General features: G+C 35.7%; 1 protein-coding gene across 3 annotated transcripts in view; it reads right to left on the bottom strand.

The window, feature by feature from the left end:
* Positions 1-23105, bottom strand: part of LOC124159225 (tyrosine-protein phosphatase non-receptor type 4) — a 34589-nt gene continuing 11484 nt past the window's right edge. The window contains exons 9-21 of one of the 3 annotated variants that reach the window (XR_006864931.1): positions 20618-20711; positions 15342-15494; positions 14959-15206; positions 14357-14545; positions 13609-13795; positions 12699-12887; positions 12180-12297; positions 10077-10403; positions 7908-8024; positions 5538-5785; positions 3476-3760; positions 1381-1700; positions 1-516 (exon numbers count right to left, since the gene is read on the bottom strand). Coding sequence is in view for 2 of the 3 variants with exons in the window: in XM_046534886.1 (XP_046390842.1) it covers positions 1623-1700; positions 3476-3760; positions 5538-5785; positions 7908-8024; positions 10077-10403; positions 12180-12297; positions 12699-12887; positions 13609-13795; positions 14357-14545; positions 14959-15206; positions 15342-15494; positions 20618-20711 (2233 nt within the window). In the remaining variant the exon portion in view is untranslated. Of the gene's footprint in view, positions 1701-3475; positions 3761-5537; positions 5786-7907; positions 8025-10076; positions 10404-12179; positions 12298-12698; positions 12888-13608; positions 13796-14356; positions 14546-14958; positions 15207-15341; positions 15495-20617; positions 20712-23105 lie in introns of all 3 variants that reach the window. The other 2 variants (XM_046534886.1, XM_046534887.1) reach the window with 2 other exon arrangements.

The following is a 23105-nucleotide window of genomic DNA, read 5'->3' as shown; positions in this document are numbered from 1 at the left end:
TGAATGATGGACTTGAAAAATTATTTATTGTTGACAAAGTTCATGCAACTCATTTTTTTCCTCCTCCAACTACACACACATTCATTAACATTTTACCAGTTAAGAGAGTACCTCAAAATTGCCAACTACATTTTGTCTATAAATTAATCACAAATTTGGCTGCATGAATGACAGGTTATGCACAATTTTCTATAAAAATGTATACAAATCAATATTATGAAATGGACATGGATACCAATTAGTTTCATCCTGCCCTACCACACAGCAACTTTAATTACTCATCTCAATGGACAACTACCTTATGAAAATTTCATAAGATAATAGGTTTATAAATAAGGTGGTATATTTTACAAAAGTATACATTAAAATCTAGATAAAAATTTTTCATTTTTAGAAAATGGCAGTACTTGACTATCAATTCCATCTGAATTTCGTTAGCCATTTCACTGAACAAATGTACCTCAGGTAAGCATATATTACTGTTCTGTTTAAGCGACATCATTGTTCAATAAATTCCTAAACAAAGAAAAATAAATTACTTAAAATTCAAAACATGGAAAAACATTTAAAAATCTAATGATTTTATGTACATGTGTAATTGATAACAGTAAATACAAAACCTTTCATCGAAAAACATTTGTAACTAAATAAAAGTCACATTATTTACAATTATGATCAAAATATAAACAATGCAATTATCTTAAATCAATTGAAAATAAAATTAGCTCCTGGATTCTATTAGAACCAAGAAGTCACTAGATTGAAAAATATTTTTACATTCCACATAAACTTATGATGGTGGTGGAATGGTTTCATGACTCTGCCTCATGCTGCACTGAATATTTCTCATATTTTGCACCATCAAAACTTTTCTTTCACTCTGTACATTCCCTTCAATACATGAATTTTACTTTTAATTTTAAGAGAGTCAATATGTTACACAATATATAAAGGCATTCAATGCAACACTACAATGGTACACAATTATCATGTATAAATAATATATATTCCATAATATAAATTTTACAGCCCAGCAAAAGGATGGAAGTATAGATGGCAGTGAAGCATATGATTATGCTTTCTTAAGTTTAGCCCTGCTTTTAAAGAAGTGAACACATTAAAGTTCACAGAGTATTTTCTCTGACAAGCTAGGAACACATGTCAAAAAAGATGGCCAGATCATAAATGGCACTTTCAGAGAAAAATGACTCTATGGGTGTATTGTTTACAAGGCACTGTGCTGGGATATGTTATCTATGGAGCTTGTTTCCTTTTTGCAATATTTGTAACGAGAATTGGACATATCACAAAGTTGGCAGTCTCATTCCACCTTCAGCTTATGGATATATGAAAAAAATGATAATAACAATTACAAATTACCTTTATAAGGCCTCCAAATATGGCAACGACTGTGATGCAATTACTAAATCACTCTCAAACGGATGGAAAAGAGACGGATTAGTTATCCTGAGAAATTTCATATTTTATGTTTATCTCCAGGCACAGAAATCAATTTAAGTGAGTTATCAGTCATTACAGTAATTTCTCCCACTATATCACTGAAAACTTTCAAACCCAAACAATCAGCCTTGTCTTCTTCCTTCATGTCCACAGTAACAATATCAAAACCCTGTTTGTGGCTTGGCTATTCCTTCATTGTATGCTTTCAGAACACTCTCACAGACAAATCTGTACTGAATCTGAAAAATAAATACAATACATTAACATGAATAATAGAATTTAGAGATGAAAGTCAAAATATAAATTTTGTGTGTCTTTACAGATTTAAAGGTAGGAAAAATAACAAAGTAGAGGGAAAAATATGAAAAACGCAAATATTTTGTAGCATTTACAGCATCTTTATTGCATCTGGTACTGGAACGATTCTACTTTTTATATGCATACTGCCAAACAAAATTTCAGCAGTGAAACCTTCCTGATATAGATCAAATCAGAAAAAATTATGATTTTATTCTACTGCAGGAAGGGGTACGTAATATATGGTGAAAATGAGGTTTCTGGAGGGATATTAAAGAGTTTATGGCGATTGGAGATGCAACTGAGAAATATAACACCTACAGTCAGCTCTTGATGGTGCATTTGTTGAGGGGACAAAAAATAAAAAATTTAATGATGAGGAGCATGGTCCATGACTATCAATAAATCGCTCATGCTGGAAAAAAAATCACCACATAATCACGGTAAAATAGATGAGTGCGGAAAAATACGCAAATCCAACAGGAATCCCTTGGTGGCTGACTTAGACATCATAACACTGACAAAATTGCCTAACTCCAGAATCACTGACAATTTTTCAGATGAAATTCAGTTCTGTTGAAGATTAAACCTTTTCACTTAACAGAGTTGAGCTAATCGTTACTCAAGGTCCAACCAAATTTCATTAAAAGCTGCCGAGAAACAAGGAGAGTCTGAGTCGAGGTGATCAGCACGCCACATAAGCAACTTCTCCCGGCTCCATTCAACCTGCATGAGGCCGCGGATATATGACAACGAATCTAGTGTTATTGAGTTGAATCACCATCGACTAGTACGCTTACTAGAAATAAAATTTTCTTTTTTTGGATGACCTCGAAATCCAAAATGTGCGCACAGGAGGCTTTTTAAAGGCCCATAAATCCCTCGTTTCGCCGAGGCAACAGAAAACGTTAAGTTGGCAAAATTCCAGAAAACCTCCCTTTTACTATAGATATTTTGTAGTTTAGAATTCCGGATTAGCGATCTTCTGCTGTCCCTTTATTTCACTCATCTTTATTGATGCAATGAAGATTTTTCGCGTACCTACTTATACCTTTTCTTATTATATTAGAAATGTTATAGTTACCTACATGTCACTTTTACAGAAAAAAAATTAAAATTTCATCGAGACCACTGAAATATGCGTAAAAATGGAATCACTAATGTACATAATAATATTCCGTGTGGGAATGCTTTTAAGTCGATGTATATTATAATTTTCTTAAAATATTTCATAAAAACCATTGTCATCCTCTCATTACTTATTCTTACTACCCATTTTTTTGCTCATTCCTGAGAAGTATTATCCAACTTTCATTGAGCAGAGAACACTTAATCAATGAAATTTTTGCTGCATGAAGCACCTTTTAGTTACTTAAAATAATATTTCTTATTCATAAAAAAGCCATTCCAATCATTACAGACCCTAAAACCTGAAAAAAATGGCAGGTCCTCATTTAGAGTTTTTCTGCATTTAGTGTTTTAAATTTTGTCCCCCCTGAAAAAAGTTAAATCAGGATTCTACTGAATATAGAACAGATAAAGAAAGATGTGAAAGAGAAGAAACATGTAGGTGTGAAAAGATTAGCTAATAGGAGAATTGAGTGGAGAGCTGCATCAAACCTATCTTGGGATTGTTGACCAGTGACGATGATGATGATGTAACACATGTGATTCAGGTTCAAATTATTTGTTAGGAAATTCATGGGTGTATACTTACAGCAGTCTGGATCATCATAGCACGCTGGGATCTCATTGTTCTCACGATATCAAGGGGATATACAGGTTCTCCAGCTTCTATGAGACAAAGAGCTGTCTCAGCCAATATAAGAACACCTGTTCTGCCAATACCAGCAGAGCAATGCACTATGACAGGCTCTGTAATTCCCTTCCTGGCATCACGAACTCTTGACACAAAGCCTAAAAACTGAGATCCTTCCTCTGGAACACCATGATCTGGCCATGCAGAGTACTGCATATGCATTACCCTCTTGTCATCACCTGTCTGCAATTAAAATTAAAACTAAATGAGCAATCAACAGCAATCATCAAACCTAATGAAACTGAATGCAATTATAATAAATTTCAATCATGTATGTACATGGTGCTTGAAACAAAGTCCTTTAAATCATCCCATGGCCCCATCATGAGTAACCAGAATCAAAGCAAAATGAAAACATCATCAATAAGGGAGCAGGTATTATTACTAGAGAATATTTTATTCCAGCAATCAAAATGTTTAATATTCAATATCCAAAATAACTACCATCCACTCATAAATCTGAGTTAGACCTCAATTTCAGAAGACACACTATGACATTTCTAAATTGAGTTATTCCCTCCTGTTGAAATAAAAAAAACTTTTTCACACTCTTGTCATAGAAACTGCCAAACAAGAGTTTTTCTGTTGACTTCTATTATTTTTAGCTATTTAGGATCAAGAATGAAAACATGAAAATTTAACATGAAAACATGAAATCGGTAAGCATATTCACTGCAACCAAAAATTTGTTATGCTCAACTCTCATTTCTTGTTATGAGCGGAAAAAGAGTGAAATAGAGTAGAAAATACTCTTCAAATTCTACAAATCAAATCATGTAACCATTGGTAACTGTTAACTCAGAGAAACTTTTCCATTGTGTGGAAGGACATTTGACTTTGTAGTTTTCCTTATCATTTATTTGTTCTCCAATGGTTTCAGCATTATCAATATTTTGAGAAGGGCTATAAATTGCTGAAATTGTCTGATGAATGAAAAACCATTTGAAAAATTACCAAGATTTATTTCCTTCCAAACTCTAATTTACAAAGCTCTATTTTAAGACATTACACCAAACTCCAACCGGCAAGAGTTGTCCGATGACTTTTCAAAAGGAGGGGTGGAGAACCCTGCGTCAGCATGATTTGCAGCAAATTGCTTTCCCCCAAATGCAACTCACACCCTCACCTAGTCATACAACATTGTCACATGCATATAAAGCACTGAAACAAGCCTGAGCCACCAAAACAAGCCCTTTTTCTGAATCACCTAAACAAAGGATTCTTCCTTCTGGTCCTTCACCCACGTCATCCCTTCGGGCTCCTTTCGTCAATGAACCCTTTTGTTTACTAGTGATGTGAGCGTTACCCTTTCTTACCTGGCAACCTTGCCCCCTACCCCGAACTAGACCCCTCTAATTGTCATCGGACAACTCTCAGCGGCCAGACAATAATTTATGAAATACATTGTTTCGTGATATTTTAAAAATATGAAAAACTAAGAAAAATAATATAAGACTTAGGGGTGGTACCATCTATGTTTTATGAAATTCAGTAGTTTACCCATTGTATATGGCATTGGAGGAAACTACCCAAAAGAGGACTTGGTATTTTCACATAAGTTGAAAAACATGTGAAACAGATAACTCCCTTCCCTCCATCGACTATCACCAAAACAGGTTGTTTTCCCACCTTTATCACAATTTATAATTTTTTGATATTGCATACTTTTGCTAGCTCTCTCTCTCTCTATTTTGAACAATCCCATGAAAGGGGCATAAAATCCCAGGAAAATCTGCATTCTCTTCTTGATGAAAACCTAGGTGCTAATTTCCTAGACTATTTGCTTAACTACAACAACTTAATGGCTCATTCCCTTGAAAATGGATGAGCATAAGTTCCACTGAACATTTCTACCAGCATTCCATGTGTCCCAAAAATAAAAATTTAGGCATAGTAAACAATGAAAATCTTCAGAACTCAAATTCATTCTCACTGCACCCATAGTCATTTTTTACATTACCTGAATGTTTTTCAGCTCAAACTCCCGGTAGGCAAATCCATGGTCATCATCCTCCTCTTCTGAAACGCATGAGATGCGAAGCTGTCCTTCACTACCAGGAACTTCAATTTCTTCTTCTTGAGGGTCAGGCCAGTACTTATGACATTTTGCTCGACCTCTTTCTGACAGAGCTGTAAGCATTACTACCAAGGTACTTTGGGATTCAAACACCATCTGCCAAAAATCAGCAACTGTGTTGGGTAAGGGACCTGTAACATGACAGAGATATAAATAAGTACCATATTTGACGGCACATAAGACGCACTTTTTTCCTGAATTTGGTCTCAAAAAAGTTACCTGCATTTTATACGTGAAGGACACAAATTAACTTTCAATACAGAATGCAGATTTTTAGCCCAGATAAAGGTCTAGACACATAATTTTTTCTATATCTGCCATAAATATTTCATCAGATTTAACTATATTTTTGCCAGCAAAAAAACTCAAAAGATAGAAGTGGAATGGTTTCCTTCTGACACCGCACCGTTCCCGTCAAAAAGTAAACGAAACTATAGTTTGTTCACTTTACGTCTGCGGGTGAGCTTTTGTGAGAGCCCGGACACTCTCGGATAGCTTCACTGATAGGGGAGGGATAATACCGAGAGAGAGAGGAGGAGCGAACATAACGTTGCCAAGTGTACATAGTCGCCTTACTTTGTCACTGAAAACGTATGAGGCATAGGTGACCACAGGTACTTTGGCTCTGGCGCCGAGAAAATATACCTACTCATTTGGAAGGCATTGAGGATAATCCTTTCAGAGAAGCCCATGACATTGTCAGCTACCGCACTGAATGAGGCACTGTTGGTGGAAGGCATACTTAGTCACATACAAGGAGGTCGTGAGAGGTTTGGCAACACTGCTCCAAGAGCAGATTCACGATGTTCACTCGGCGGAGGTCTGAGAGCGACTCACTGAGACCACGCCTACTGTTTGCTGATTGGCAAAAGCAAAGTCACATGTCGAGAAACTTTCCCCCCCTCATCTCCACTAGCTTTGGCCACACCAGCTCACCCGCAGAGATAAAATGAACAGAATATAGTAGCGCTTGCTCTCCCCTCCGTGCGGAGAAGCAGGGAGTAACACTTCGTACAACATTATACTACTTGTTTAACAAATGATGCCCGACACACGTGTCGGTATAGGTGATACTCTGTATGAACGTGTCCGTATCGGTGCTTAAAACTATTTGTTTAAAAAAAATTACCAAAAAATTTGTCAACTAAACTAGTTATGCCGGCATAAGTAGCTAAAAAATTTGCACGACTGACTGAGTTTCATTGAAAGTGTGAAATCGTAAATGATAGTGTAACTTTGGAGGGAAAGGGTTCGCCTACAATCTTACGGTGGGAATCGAGGGGAAGTACAAGTTCTGTAAAAATATCTGTTTACGCACCTTCTCGTAAAAATTGTATCAATCATACTTTGTAGTTTAACATGTGAAAAAGGTCACGCGAGGTATTTTTTACACTCCTACTTTTTCAGAGTAGGAATGTAAGAAATACCCTGCCGATACATAACACTTTATACATGAGCCCATATTGAGGGCAAAGTGGCTCCTCTATTGATCGCAGGCTTTCCTGGCATATAGAATTGTGGAAAGTTGCTCGGGAATTCCACCAGGTCAGGTTCTCTACCTCCATCTCGGCAGACATTTCGATGTAAGAGTTGTACATTGGCATCAGGGCATGCCCTGATGTACACTGGTACATCAAAACATTGGCTGAGATGGAGTTGGAGACCTGGTGGAATTCCTGAGTAACCTTCCACAATGGCTCCTCCATTGCCAATTTCAACGGGGAGGATTTCAATGAAAAACATGATGTAAAATCAAGGTACCAAATATATAATTTTAGTATAATGTGGGGTAGAACTTCTAAAATTACTCCAATTAAATACTATATTATGTTTTTAAATCAACAACACTGGGGTTCATTAGCATCAATTTACAACAGAAGATGAAATACTCAGTAACTACACCACTTATGAGACATGGGAAAAGGCTATTTCAAGGTCTTGTGAACTCTGCATTTAGTTTCTATACAAAATATCGAATGAAAGTGAATGTATACTGAGCATATGTACTCATAATTAGTAACTCAGAACAAAATCCTTGTATGTATTTGAAAAGATAACAATGTCCCAGGAAGTAGGGTCAGGATTGCACCAAGAAAAGAGTTGGCAAGTAACTTGCACAAGTGAGTTTGTCAACTTAAACTCATACAGAATATTGATATGTATAGCCCTTAATATGCATATCTCATGAGGAAAATTACCAAGTAATTCCATAAAAAATATCTACGTACCATAAAGGCTGTGTTAGTGACTCACCTTGAGTTGCAATGTATCTGTTGATAATCCCAGAGCTAGGAATTTCCATATTCACAAAATTAGCATTTATATAATCACCAGATATATTGCTGTCCAGTATTACCCTGGTCGAGTCATCTGCAAACAATTCAAGCAATATTAGCACTTTGAAATGATTCACACCTTGATATCATCTATACATGCTAGCAAGCCATCCTCCACCAATACAACTTTGAAAAACTTCACTGCGAGGCAAACACAAAATTTTATTTTTCAGTCTCATAGTATTAGCAGTACAAATTCATAAGAAAATAAAACGGGGAAAAAATTTAGACACATTTCCAGAACAACAATAAAATGCTGAAGTATAAGTAAGTATGCTATCAATAACGATATACAGCACTCTCTCGATTATAGGGGTAAATGATGGGGAGAGGCGGCACAAATATTCAAAAAACATGAATAATCCAAACTTTCACTTTAATTGCTAGTAATTTTCTTAATTTTCGTAAATCAAACAATCTACTACTATTTATGCTCACAGTGTCTTATGTTAGATTGCTTTCTGGAGTCATCAAGACCTTTCATTTCCCAGACGCGGTCTTTTTCGTGGTGAGGACGTGATTGTTCTCATATTCCTATTACTCCGTGTAACACCTGGTTTCCGCAAACCAGGTGACTGTGGCTGCTAGATCGCAGATTTGGAAAAGCGGTTTACATGAATGCTTGGAAACCACTGTGCAATGTTGGAAACTACACTGTCAGGCACCACACTGCGTAGACGCATCTCACACAAGTTGCCTGGGATGCAACAGCTTTGGGACACCAATCCACGATCACTGAGCGTGACCATGCATAGGAATGCTTGGAGAAAAGGAGCACGGAACTAGAGGGAAGGCAACAGGCTTGCGATCATGCCATCGCGCAGCAGCAGTTATAGGAAACTAGGACTGAAGGCAAATAGTCTATGCAGGCGAGTACGTGGCTATCACTCATATTATCTCTCCTTCCACTTCCCCCGGTGCCTTCACTTCCACTATTCCCTCCCTCTTCAGTTTAATCTTGACTAGTCACGGCATAAACAGGCCTGAGTATGACAAAATTTCTGGTTCTTTCACCGCAGTCATGGTAATAATTGTGCCATTGCGATATGAAATTTAAAATTACAGAGCACAGATAACATTTCTCTTAATTTACAATTGGTTAACCACTGAAGAATCTTCTCAAATTAATCAAGATTTTATTTCCCACCACTGATCATCGTCTGCTATGCTAGAGCAGAAGTCCAAGTAAACTTGAAACAGTCCTTGTCAGCAATAAAATAAAATAGTAATTCCATTTTATGAAGGGGATTCTAAGGGAAATAACACGCCTGGTATAGCTTTGCACTGACATGGAAGCATCCTGGTACTTCGGCATCCGATTTTTTCTTTTCTATAAAGATTTCAGAAATCGTCGATGGAGCATGAACTCATGCATGGATATTTTGCAACATAGATAAACCGCAGCCGAATGATGGGGAGTCTGCTGTATATGTAAATAGGATTCATGAGACATTTTTGGATATTCCACCTTAAAATGCATTGAATGAGCCGAAGCTTAGGAAAAAGACCTTGAAAGGAGAACAAACCTGCACATGCAATGGAGGAATCCTCACCCTCTCCATTTTAAGCCTTGTCATTCACTTCAATTTAACATACATATTTTTACACCCTTAATTCTACTACGCCCCTAGTTTAATTTGATTATTTTATTGATTGATTGCAGCTTGCAGGATTGATTACAGCTGGGGATTGGTTTAATAAAGTTACAGATATCTGTGGTTACTGAGGGGATCCCTATCAGATAACATAAACAGCAGATGGAATCAGCAATAGTACCCTATGTGGAATTCTGAAACTTGGAGTGAGGGAGGAAAGTTCTTCCTTTGGAAATCCATAATCCATTAGATTTTTATGAAATTTCCACTGATGCAGGGATCAGATCTTTACACAAAATTGGTTGAATTCTGTCTTCAAAACAACTATTTCCTTTACAACAGGGTTATATGTGAATAAAAAAGGGGCGTGGCAATGGGTTCCCTGTTTTCTCCCGTCATAACCAATTTATATATTTGTAATAAATAAAATTATAGGGGAAGTGTAACCATAGAGATAATTGTTAATCAGATAATAAAAAAAATAGAATTACATGGAGCAATATCACGGTATCTGTTTTTGGCAGCATTTTCTGGACGTCTAGCTTCCACTGTGCTTAGGCCTGGTTTCTTCCGATGAAGCTGGTCGAATGCAGAGGCCAAAGCTCCAGATTCCAAACCCTCGGCCAGCAAAAGCATGGACTCTGGCAAGGCTTCAACTGCTGCTCCAGCAGCACCTTCCCCATCAGCCAGAAGTGGTGCATCAGGCACATATTGAAAAGCAGGCTCCTCTTGTTCCTCATCCCTTTTTGCGCCACTTCTTCTAGACCTTGCATCACTTGTATCTTCATCATCGTCATCTTCATCACGGGTAGAATATACTGGAGAGATTGGAAGCAAAAAAAAGAAATTATGAATAAGAGAAGAACCTTAAGGACCATAAGAAATTGTAAAAATCGGGTAACTGAGGCTGCATTTCATTGATATTGTTGCTAGAATGTTCACAAAAAGTAAATTAAAGTCATAAGAAAGCTTATCTATTTACAAGGATCTTTATCATCCAAATTTATCATAGGCTCAATACAAATTAGTAAAGCATACATAGGTACCACCTCCATATAAAAAATTCCATTATACAGCACTTTACGTTATCACAGGATGAGGAAAGATTTCATGGAAATTGACAAAGTGAGCCATAAAAATAGCAGCAACAGTGGACTACGAGTGGGACACTTTTGGAAGGAATGAGAAATTCTGATGGCTGTAACTAATAAAGCATGTCCATAACATGTAGAACCGATTGTGTCACTGACAGAGTCATATATTGATGAATATAAATTTCAGACTGCTTCTAGACAAGTTGGAGAGCTGAAATTTTGCATGCGGGTGGAAAACAGAAAATGATTTAAAAGGCAATTACGCAAAAAAAACTCACTTTCTGCACCCTCTCCCCAAAATACATAGAAAATGGAGCTAAATCCAGATTTTCCATGCATGCCTCTGGTCAACACCCTCTCACAGAGCACTTGTTATGCTTAAGCTTTGTTAATTACTTGGATTGGTGCTTCGATTGGGGTGCTTTTATTTCCATTAACCCCTGGCATCAAGAGACAGAAGTCTTCAAACTTGAATTTCAATGGGGGTTAATGCAATCTGCTTAACAGCATTAAGGAACTTTTTCCCTGGCAACTGGGATTCTGTCGCAGTGTAAGGTTTCTGCTTCAATATTCAAGACCAGATGTGCTACTGTTTGAAGTGTTGGATATCCAGACATTCTCCCTCCTTCCTCTTGAAAATATTCAAAATGCATTAATTTCAGTACTTACAAGCATACCTCCTGCCTCTAAGGGTTTGCATGCTTTTCAAGTTCAAGAATTTCATGACTTACCCTGTTTTTCCAAAGAAAATTTCAGAAATTTTACTGATTTTTAGAGGTATGTTTTTATCACATCACACCAAACACCCTATATCAGATAAGTTGGGTATCTCTATGGGAGTTATAATTTTGATACTGGCTAGAAGTAAGGTGATTCTCAAAATAAAAAATTCTGTAATTTCAAGAAATTTCTACTCCATCGCCGTTCCACAAACCTTATTGTGGCAGTGTGAAATGATCCATTGCGTTGAAGTATGCAATTGGTCATTTCATGTTTCAGCCAATTCCATATCAATGAAAAACCACGCAATGTAGAATTAGAAAGTCTTGTAAGCCGTGCTGGCATCTATGCTTCTGATAAGCCACACAGTTTGAGATGATGTCTGATAAGTAGAGGTCCGTGAAATTCGCGTCTAATTCGCGAATTTGATGTAGTTCGTCAACTTGCCTAAAACGGCACTGCATGAACTAAACGACTTGAGTTCTCAACATTTTTCCGAGTCAACTATCAACGACGTGCGTGCAACAGTGCATGGCACGAAATTCAAAGTATTCGAGATATTCGAGATCGTACCTTTAGCATAATTATTCGAGATCTCAAATATTGAATACTTTCTAGCATTCGAATATTCATGGATACTATTCTCTATAATGACTTCATTATATGAAGGTTTTCATAAAAATTTGCTATAGAGGTCTGTCTTACAGTGGCTTCCTTAACACTAATTTTCACTTGTCAGTGCTCATGATACATTAAAAATGCTTTAAATAATCTCCTTACCAGTTGGTCTGACAGTCAACGTCAATTCTCCAGGAGGTGTGTCTCGTGATGATCTGATGAGATTAACAACTTGCTCATGAGTCATTCCAGTGACATCATGGCCACTTATGAAAAGTACCTGAAATAAAGGAATATGAATATAAATATGACCATAACCTCTGCTAGCAAAACACAAGTAAGAGGACAGGGAAATAACAAATATTAGGAGTTATAGGTAAGTGCTTAGCAAGTAGCCTCAACATTTATTGAAAACTCTTTTCTCAGAGTTTATGAAAAGACAGAATATTCTACAAGATCAACAACTCTCAATACAAGAATGGAATTGAAACATGAAACTTCATTAACAATGTTGATATTAATATTCATTACTACACTTTTCATGAAAAAATATAACAGCCTATGAATTTACTTAATGCATTGGGTTTATTTTTTGAAATAATGGTTTAATTAAAGCCCACATATTTTGACATCCTACTTTTTAATTTCCTTCACTTTTGAATTAATAAATGAAAGTCATACCTGATCTCCCTCATTCAATCTTGGGTAACATTTATCAGCTGGAGTGTTTGGAGCTACCCTGGAGACTATAATGGGCATTTCAAGATCAGAGCCACCCTTGACATTGAAACCAAATCGGCCCTGCTCATCAGGATGAACTCTGATGGTTACCAGAGAGGATTCTTCGCCACTTCCAATGGATAGTTTTGGCTATTGACAAGAGAGAAGAGAGCAGTTATATCTGACCCAAAATTAATATATACACTAAAAAAGAGCCATTGCATGAAAATAAAAACAAGAATTAAACATTTTGTAATATTCTACAACTAATTAATTTATACCGGGACGAGTAGCACAGTAATACCTTTACAGAGTCACCCAAAATGCACAAAATATGTGAAAATTCCAGAGAGAAAAAAAAATCATTTGCCTTGACCGGGTTTCGAACCCGGATCCCCTGATTTCCCGTTGAGTGCTTTAGCCAGTTAAGCTACCAAGGCATCACAAAGGGGAATGATGCCTCGATATACATAAAAAAATAAAATATCATATGTTATAAGTCAAAAAAATAAAGATAATAACGGAGTTTCAATGCATTTAATGTCTCATGCATCGATATAGCCTGTTTAATATAATTCAGTGAGCTACCAGCTATCTAAACTGTCAGAAACGTCAATGCTAAATGCAGAAATGGCATTTAATCAGAGAAACTTTACCCTCCATCTTAATTGTACACTCATATTCATAATATGTTTTCTGAGATAGATAATAGAAATAATAATTTCATTTTACATGCAACTTGGTAAAGCCACATTGAAAAATTGTGACTACATATGAACATATTTCTTCAAAGGTTGAAATTTAAACTTCAGAATGCATGAACTTAAAAATTGTACTCACCAAAATTAATAAAGGAATAAACTCAACAAACCTGAGATGATAAAAATGGAGGGATTTCATAGATTGCACTTCGACCAACACCAGACTCCTCTTCCTCCTCCTCCTCTTCAGGCTCAGCTTCATCATCATCAGCATAAGCCATTGCTCTAGTGGTTGAAATTACAGGAGTGAATGGGGGACGCTCATCAACTATACTTCTTTCTAGAAAACCACCCTCACTGCAAAATTAAAGTTTCACATAAATTATAGATGAAAAATTGAAATTATAAATATAACTTTAAGAAACTATTATAATTGAACTTCTTAAGTTAGCAGTTTAATTAACCTTAAAAACTACCTATCTCAAACATTTGAGAAGAAAAGTAATGATTTTCACTGGCAGGACTTGTGGGAATTTTAATATGGATGCAGCATTCCCACAAACGAAAGCTGAAGTTGACTTGCTTTAAAAATTTGAGGCAAGCCTAGTGTAAGAGATAAAACTTTGAATGAAAGTAATGAATAATATCTATTGATACCCAATTATTTTGCCATCAGCATGAGATTGCAACAGATGTACATTTGACTTGTATCAGTTTCTTAGACCAAGCCAGAACCATAAAGTTACTTTGCAAATATGTATACATTAAGTACTATTCTAAATAAATAAGGCATATGACAATAATATTCCTCATGGGGAAATTATACCACAGTATGGATTATAAATATCAGAGATTTTAACATGATCATGAAATATGCTACATGAATAAGATTAAAATATAACTTAAAATTCAACTTACTCATCAGAAGGAAGACCTTCACCCCAAGCTTTCCTAGGCTCTCTGGCTCCAAGAGATGTAACCTTATTGTCATATGACCTAGAAGATCTACCTGGTGGCACAAGCAACTTGACTTTCTCCTCCAATGATGAGGTTTGACCCGTTGACAAAGGAGGCATTGACTGTCGAATAAGTCTCTTACTTGGAGACCTTCATACAAGAAAAATGGAAAATATTAAGAATATTTTCAGAATCATTATTTAAGAGAAAATTCAAAATATACAACACTTTCCAAATGTATTGACTTCATTGTAAAAAAATGTAAGACTATCCACTTACAAAGGCTGATGGACAATGTAAATGCAGTGAATTATCTTTAGGCATGGTGGGTTGAAAAAATATGCATATTGTAAACAAATATTCACTGAAGGGAAGGGAATAAACACAAAGTAAATTGATTTCTAAGGGAAACTTTTGAAATGCATTTTGTATTGGCCTCGGATCTGGGCTATGAGTTAATTATAAGGAGGTTTTATAAAATTTTGCTAACTAGATTAGCTCATAGCTCAGGCTTATTTACAACAAAAACAATCAATTATTCAGGTAGTCACCAACAGCCTCACCTGACAAATGTTCTCTCCAGACGACCTCCCCTTTTGCGACCATCTTCCATAGTCTGATATTGCGTGCGGCCTGAATACCGAAATTTTGACCCAAGTGAGAAAAGGAAACGACGAGTTGTGGGACGGCGAGCTGTATAAGGGCTCTGAAGCCTGAAGAATGCATGATGCTCCACACATGATTTCCAAAGACCTTTAGACGAACGGTAGCTAGCCATGTTGAAACCCAATAACGTATCATAGCTCTCAGACTGAAAGAGAAATTAGATTCAATTAATATCGGAAATGAAAATACATACAAAATAAACAGATTTTTTAAAGATAACAGTCATGATCCCTAAAATGCAAATCATTACAAATTTAAATAAGGATAAAAGAGTACATACCAATTCCCTTCTCAGTTGAAGAAAGAAATGTTTTCTCTTAAAAGAAATTTTTACTATCTTGGACCAAGAAAATGTATTAATCCTTATACTATTTTGGAAGACAACTACACCCACAGATGTTACACCTATTTGGATCTCTTTATTTGTTGAATCCTGAAAGTAGAATAAAAAAGCTGATAAAATGCTGAAAACAAAGTAAATGTATCATAGAATAAAAATGTAGTGTTGAAACTAGATCAAAAGCATCCACTAGTAAAGCCAAGAGCAATGTGACATTGCATTCATTAGGGCATTGATCATTTTCCTGGTGGTCTCCCATTAGTTAATCTCACGTTGTAATTTTCAGACCTTTATTCCTTTAATGCGCAAAGTTTTTTACAGGGAAATTTAGGTGACTATATAGAAGGGGAAGGTTGAGAAGTATAGATGATCAAAGAAATTTTCACCACAAAACATCATTCAATACCAATCAAACACATCAAAAATGACCAATTTTGCACTCAATTGACAGTGCTTTGCCATTGTTATCCAAAAATCTACCATAAGGATTGTGACTGATTTCGCATTTAATGCATGCCTTTATCTCATCTCCACACAAGCTTAGAGGCAGTGAGGAGCAAAACAGAGAAGCAAACCCCACACCAACCTCCACCCAACCCACCCCAGCAATGGTCGGCAGCAGAAAGTAGCATTTTCAATCAAATGTTTTGAGAAAAAGACTGCAAAAATGGTAAAGCCATAGTTGGAATATAATGGCGTAGGTCAGTGGTTCCCAACCTTTTTTTCCTCCCGTACAACCAATGTTGTTCCCCGAAAAATGTAACGTGCATATTTTATTACATAATTTCACTACAGGTAGGTCACACATTTAGTTATAAATACATAACTGTATCAATAGACACTTTGTTTTGAATACCCCGTATAATATGTATACATATTTCCTGATTGAGAGATGCATACATAGTTCTAAGTGACTACCATTTTCTATTATTTTCAGCATACCCAAGACTGGTCCGTCGCGTACCCCCCAAGAGGTACACATATTTATGATGTTGAAGAATGACATTCAACTAATTGATTAATATACCAGCTGGTGCTGTGCAAGATTAAGTACTCGATTACGGATGAGAAAATTGTCACTTCAAAGATAAAACAAACAGTGAAAGATTGTAAATTAAAGTACAAAGTTGAAAAAAATGTCAAATGAAATCTCCAAGGATGAAAAACAATTGGTAAAGTAGAGAAAACAATTTTTGAAAAAAAAAAAAAAAAGTCTCGCTCACTCTGAATACTGTACTTAAACAGAAATATCCCAGGAAACAGTAATTGTGACCAATGTATTTTGTCATCTGAACATGAGGACTGCGTCCTTGAAAAGGTTGCTCTACTCCAATTGAACACTTTCCAATTGTGCAAGTGAAATTATTACCTACATATAGTACACAATGAGAGCCTATGTTAACTCCTAGGTCCAACATTGTCACTTTCCCCGGCAAGTCCACTTCTACCCAGCACTCACCAAAAAGTAACATGTGCAATGGATGAAACTAAAACATACTCCTCCTTAAGCTGAGAACTGTAACTGGCAAAAAATAATAACACGTTCTTTCCAGTGGTGTCACACTGCCTTATTAATGAATTGATGTTTGTGCATTAAGGAATAATATTGGTTATCAATATTACGGCAAGTTATACGTTTAAAAATGGCTGACTTAACTGATTAATGTAATGTGAAAAATGACTGATAATATGTTTTTTGGGGTTAAGGCAACCTAGGAAAATCTCAAATGCACACCAAAAATTAACGGACATGCAGCCATGATTGTCACTAGATACGAACTTTACATGATGACTTCCTAATCGATACTTTAATTCCCCAAGAGCTAATTAAAAATATGCTGAAATAATGCGTCACATTCACTATAAATGAATTTACCACTACAAATCTACATGTACATAGCAGCCTTCCAATCATCTAAAGGGCTTTAAGGTGAGGGGAGGAAATTTTACTCAAACAATAAGTTCTGGAAAATTTGGCAGTGCATAAACAGATCGCTACCTTGGTTTGACAAGGTTCTAACCGACATTTTTCCAAAATTTGGTGTTTTCACTCAAGATAACTAAGTTTATGTTTCTCTATGTGTTCACCGGTTTTTATTCCTCAATGTAAAATAATAACAGATTTAGAACAGTGACAAAGTTCCAACTGCAAGGAGAAAAAACTAATATTTGGTGTAACAAGGTTCTAACTGCATTTTACTTATTTTTTTACTCATATAAACATGTAAAAAAATAAAATAAATAACATATTTTCTTAAAGTAATAATTACTGGTGTATCTAGTGGATCACTAGTGTATGTGCCAAAAATCAAAAATAAATTCCTTTTAATAATAGAAATAGAGCAGTTTAAAACTTTGACAAGGTTTTTCTCAAAACCAGCTGATGGTCAGTTAGAACCTTGTCAAACCAAGGTAGCAAGATATATACGAATGATTGGGTGCATTCTGATAAACTATGCATTTAAGCTTTTTCTTCGAAGAGCTATTGAATGCCAATTAGCAATTTGATGACTTATACATTGCAAGATGCAATATGGAAAACAGCAGGAATGTGAGAAATGTAAAACCCAAGATACAGAAATTACAACGGAACAGATCACTTCCATTTAAAAATTCAAACTGTAGCAAAACAGGTCAATCCAACATAAATAAAACCATGACACTGAAATGAGAAAATAATAGATTCAAAACTTTAAACCAGAAACAATAAACATATTTGTCACTCCATTACTAAATTTCCAAGATACAAAACATACAGGAATTCTTACGGTGAAATGATTTCCAAACACAGCAATGAGAAAGAAAGTACTTCACTCTTCATTGCTCCATTGCCATAAACGATTGAAAATATAATGGATTTCAAGTGACTTTGCATGAGAGAACTTGGTCATTCTTGCCAGTTATTTCTTGTTCTCAATCCAGAGGGTAAATATGTATACAGAATGGGCAGAGTGGAGGAATGACAGACACAAAGAAGGAAGGGTAGAACGTCAGCAGGGCATGGCCTTATCAATCGGATTTGTTTAAACACAAAAGTTGTGAGAAAACTATCGAGAAAATATGTCAAGGAGAGTGCATATATTAACAGATTCAAAGGTGGAGCAGCTCTAAGTTCATGGAAGAAGGAAGAGTGCCTATTATCTAACTGATTATCTCAAGGCCATGCATAATTGGGCTCAAGCTCCTAACCTTGGCTGTTCCCATCCTTCCAGTGAACAAGTAATTTCAAATGGATGAAAGCAAGCAGTTGCTGATTAAAAACATGGAATGGATGACCAACTAATTATAAGGTTATCAGGACTGAAGTATACAATAGGTTTGCTAGTAAGCTTGGTTGGATCATCCCAAAGCAAAGAATATGATTTCAAAAAATTAGCATGCCCCTATGATATAGATACTTTTTTAACTTTTCCTTCCAATGCAGACATGCATAAGCAAACCACAAATAATTTTTTAAGAGCAACATATGATATACAGTGCAACCTCGATATAACGACACCCCACGGTGCACTAATAAACACTCGCTATAGCGAATTGTCGCTTTACCGGAGGTGGGGCAAATAATAGCCAATATACCTGTTGCGAACAGATATACAGGTACAGGAGTGGTGCGGTGACAGATAAACATCTATCCGATAAACGTAAGCATAAATCCAGACGAAAGGCGATGTTTTTTTGCATCACTTAATTTCCTTACTCAAATAACGACTAACTATTCAAACAATTTATAAGCGCCGCACTGAATAAAAATCATGCAAAGCATTGTTTCGTCAATCATTATATTTATCGAACGACGGTTTACCACATAAATTTGAGACTGAGCACTCCATTAACTTCATTTCTAACAGATCGCTAGCAGTTACAGAGGTTAAGGAGTCTTGATGAAAGACTTCCGGCGGTGAAACCCTCGCTATGGCGAGAGCCAACACCGAAAGGGTCTCGTAAAAACGAATTTTTTAACACTCTTATTATAGGGTCAATTGACGGTGCATCGGCTATCTCTCGTAATAACGGGGGTGTCGCTATAGCCCGTACTCGCTTTAACGAGGTTCCACTGTACATAATGTAAAGAAAAAAATAATTAGTGCCAGCAAAATGCATACCTCCAATTTTAACAGCAGGAGCTGGTACAAGAGAGCTGGGCACCGTTGATTCAAAGTATCAAGTACATGATTGTTAATTAAATTATGGAGTATTAAAGCAAAATTGGAACCCTAACAACATATTTTATGTCTTTGCAAGTTATCAAGCTAGCATCTCACACATTCATTAAAAAAAAGGATACTAACGAAAATTAAAGTCAGGATGAATTTCTCCTGATATTGAGGAAAACAAAAAAAACCAAAGTTATATTATCACAATTACATGGAATCTTCACTCTCACCCCACTTTTACTTATAAGAAAAGATACTCCTCGATCAAGCGGCATAAAGTGGAGCACATAATGTTTCAGATGGCAAAATAATTATCTGTAGTTGGCTTACCACCCTGAGAACTAGAATATAACACTTAGTTTTACTTTTTCTTCTATATTTCTGCTCTTTCTTGGTATAAATGTGGAAGGGATTTCTCTTGAGCAAAATTATGTATGTTCATTTGATATCTGTACGTTATACAAAGAATAATTGGATATTTGTAATATTACTAAGTAAGACTGCAAGTCAACCTATGTGATTTTAAGAACACAATTATATAGTCACGAAACAATTGTTAACCAAAGTCTACACATACTGGGCCACTTCACCACAAAGCTAATGACACTTAACACACAGGAATTATGACGAGGTCCTCTTAGGTTACATATATGGTCCATGCCACATTGCCATGGTAGCAAATTGATAGTACCCTCCTTAGTTACCAAATATTCACACAAATGTTAGAAAGATTTTTGCCAGAGAATGACTCATAATCTTGGAAATCGGAAATGAATTTTATCATAATTATATATATAATGCAAGCTCTGATTTCAAATGACACAAATATTTCCTGAATGCTTCTCATTAGGTACATTCTAAACTGAATTTGGTTCATACCTTTTACTTGACACTGAAATCATGGGACATTTATGTCAGAGAATTTCTTTTAATAATGATGACAAAATCCATGACAACTGTAGTTGAAAATTAGGACACATCAAGCAACAAGAAAAAGAGAAAAACCAAAGCCACTACCAAAGGAAGCATCATGCTAGCATGCTGATGAGATTATGTCCTTACCCTTACCCTCGCCCTGTGAAGATCAACACCATACATATCTAAACGCTTAGCATGATCAAGAAAATTGAATTCAGCATCTGCTGGCGTTTGGCCTCTGAAATAAAGACGGATAAATCTTATTCATCTCCATTTCTTCTCATTACCAAGATAAATTTACTTACCTTTCCATACAAAACAGAATAATTATTCCATATCATTCCCCAGCACCAATTGTTAATTCCCAAAGGCCTAACCATGCATTATCACTCATTTTCATTTACTTTCCATGATCTTTGCCAACACTCAAGACACAAAATTCACTTCTATTTCAATTTTTAATTCAAGTGACAATGGAGCAAAACATTTCACTGCCATTCGTATTCACCACATAAAATATTTTTGCTACCCTGTAACAATGCTGACAAAATTTTTTCCTTTCCAGAAATTTACTCTGCAATAGCTAGACACTTTGCTCTCGTATTTCTGAAGCCTATGAGTCAAAAACTTTTATTAGTAAATTCAAAGATTTTATTTTTATGAATAATAACCAATACTAAACATTTGAAATGTTTCTAAAGATTCCACTTGTTACTGTTTCATATGAATTCCATATATTCATGTCTCAATTAATTGTTCTCACTAGTCAATATTATGCAATAGTTATTCTAATGAGATAATGTTACGGAGCTGGCATCAAACAGAGTTTTTTCTCTTGATATTTTTGCAATATACAGTAAAACCTCTTTACATCGTAACGGAGGGGACCAAAATTTGGGCAATTTGATGTATGGAGGTTCACTATAGAGAGGTTTTAGTGGTAGGCACCATTTTTTCATATCCTTGGGAAATGAAAGGTGCTACTGTCTTTTTAATCATTAAATAACTATATTTAAACATATATGCATGCATAAGTGAACATATATTTACAGTTATACATTAGGAAAAGGATTACACAAAGGTAAAGTAACTAGTTAAAGAGGCCTTTTTAGAAAATAAATTAGTTATTGGTTTTGCTTAAAATTTTTTTCAAACTCTTTCGAAATAATGTTTTCAATTACATGAGCACTTTTTAATGTCATTTTCACTATAAATAAATCACTAGCTGTTTTCGTTAATGCCTTTTAACCTAAGAAACTATTCAATTTACTAATAGTGTTCGGAGGAAAGTACAATAGTTTTATATTTCTCAACATAATTTCTTCATCCTCGTATTTCACTGCCTGAGTGTTTTAATTGTGCAGCCTAGATAGACAGTTTCTTATGTTTTTCCTTGGTTGTTTAAAATAGATGTCAGGGTGAATGATGGCTTTCCAAAGGTCACTGCTACATCTTCCTTCTGCCAGCCCTCGTTGATGGCTAGAGAAATAGCTAATTATGTGGTAATGTCAAGTAGTCGCCTTCTTTTATTTCTCGAATCCATCATCAGCCTATGATTAATTAAGTAATTTTTATATTTTATGGGCAATAATTGAAAATACTCCTGATAATATCTTTTAGAGAACTGATTTATTATTCTTATAACATGTGACTTGTTAAAAATTATAAAAATATAAATAAACATGTGACTACTGCAAAAAATAGACAAGAAATTGAGCACAATTTTGAAAATTTCATTGAATTCTCTCTCTCCAAAATATAATGCAAGTAGCGTTCCGAAGAAAAAATCTGTCAGGGGCACACAAAAATGCTAGGTCTGCGAAAGGACGTGATTTCCCGGCGAGAATGCTGGGCGAACTACTTTAGAATGCGGCGGCGAGGGTAAGAAATTTCATTGCCCTACCGCATATCAGCTAATTAGCTGTCTCCTTCACCTAACATTGTCGCGCATGGATTAATGTTCGTTCAGTATTGCTAGAAAATGACATCCCGGACTCCCGATGGAAGAGTCAGATTTTGCGGCATAAATACGCAGGCAAGACATATGTCGCTAAGCGCAATAAATTATGAACTACGATCGTTCACGAAAGCATCGAAAAAATTACCAAGGCGGTAGTAAGAAAGTGCTACACCGGGAAATGTGGGAATGAAATAATTGCAAAATTGTATTTGATTTATTTCGAGTCGCAGTATATTCATGAAATATTTTCATTTTAGAAGCAGAAGTAGCAATGCGGTCAAGTAATTCTGTCTCCATGGATGGGAGTGAAGTTGGTTGAAATATTTCCGCCAGCAAGTGATTATAAGCTGCGCTGGTCGCCTCTTTTATTAACTGAACATAGTATGTAGGCACTTACAAGAAAATAAAGCCATAAGTAAATGAAAGCGATTGCTATCCTAAGATTTTGACCATGATTTGAGAGAAAACAATGTCTTCTGTCATCATCATCATTAACTGCCACTTAATATGATTAGGAGAGTTGGATGCCTTTTTCTTATTTACTGCTAGGTATGCTCTCATATGGAACAAAATGGACCAAACTAATGGTTAACGTGAAAATTATTAAAGGTGTATAAGAAAAAAATAAGCGTGAAACATTTATCACTGATAATGTCATTCCATGTTCGTTAT

This window comes from Ischnura elegans, chromosome 5, assembly GCF_921293095.1.
Source record: "Ischnura elegans chromosome 5, ioIscEleg1.1, whole genome shotgun sequence".
In the NCBI taxonomy this organism is placed as follows: domain Eukaryota; kingdom Metazoa; phylum Arthropoda; class Insecta; order Odonata; family Coenagrionidae; genus Ischnura; species Ischnura elegans.
This window is presented reverse-complemented; position numbering and strand designations above follow the sequence as displayed.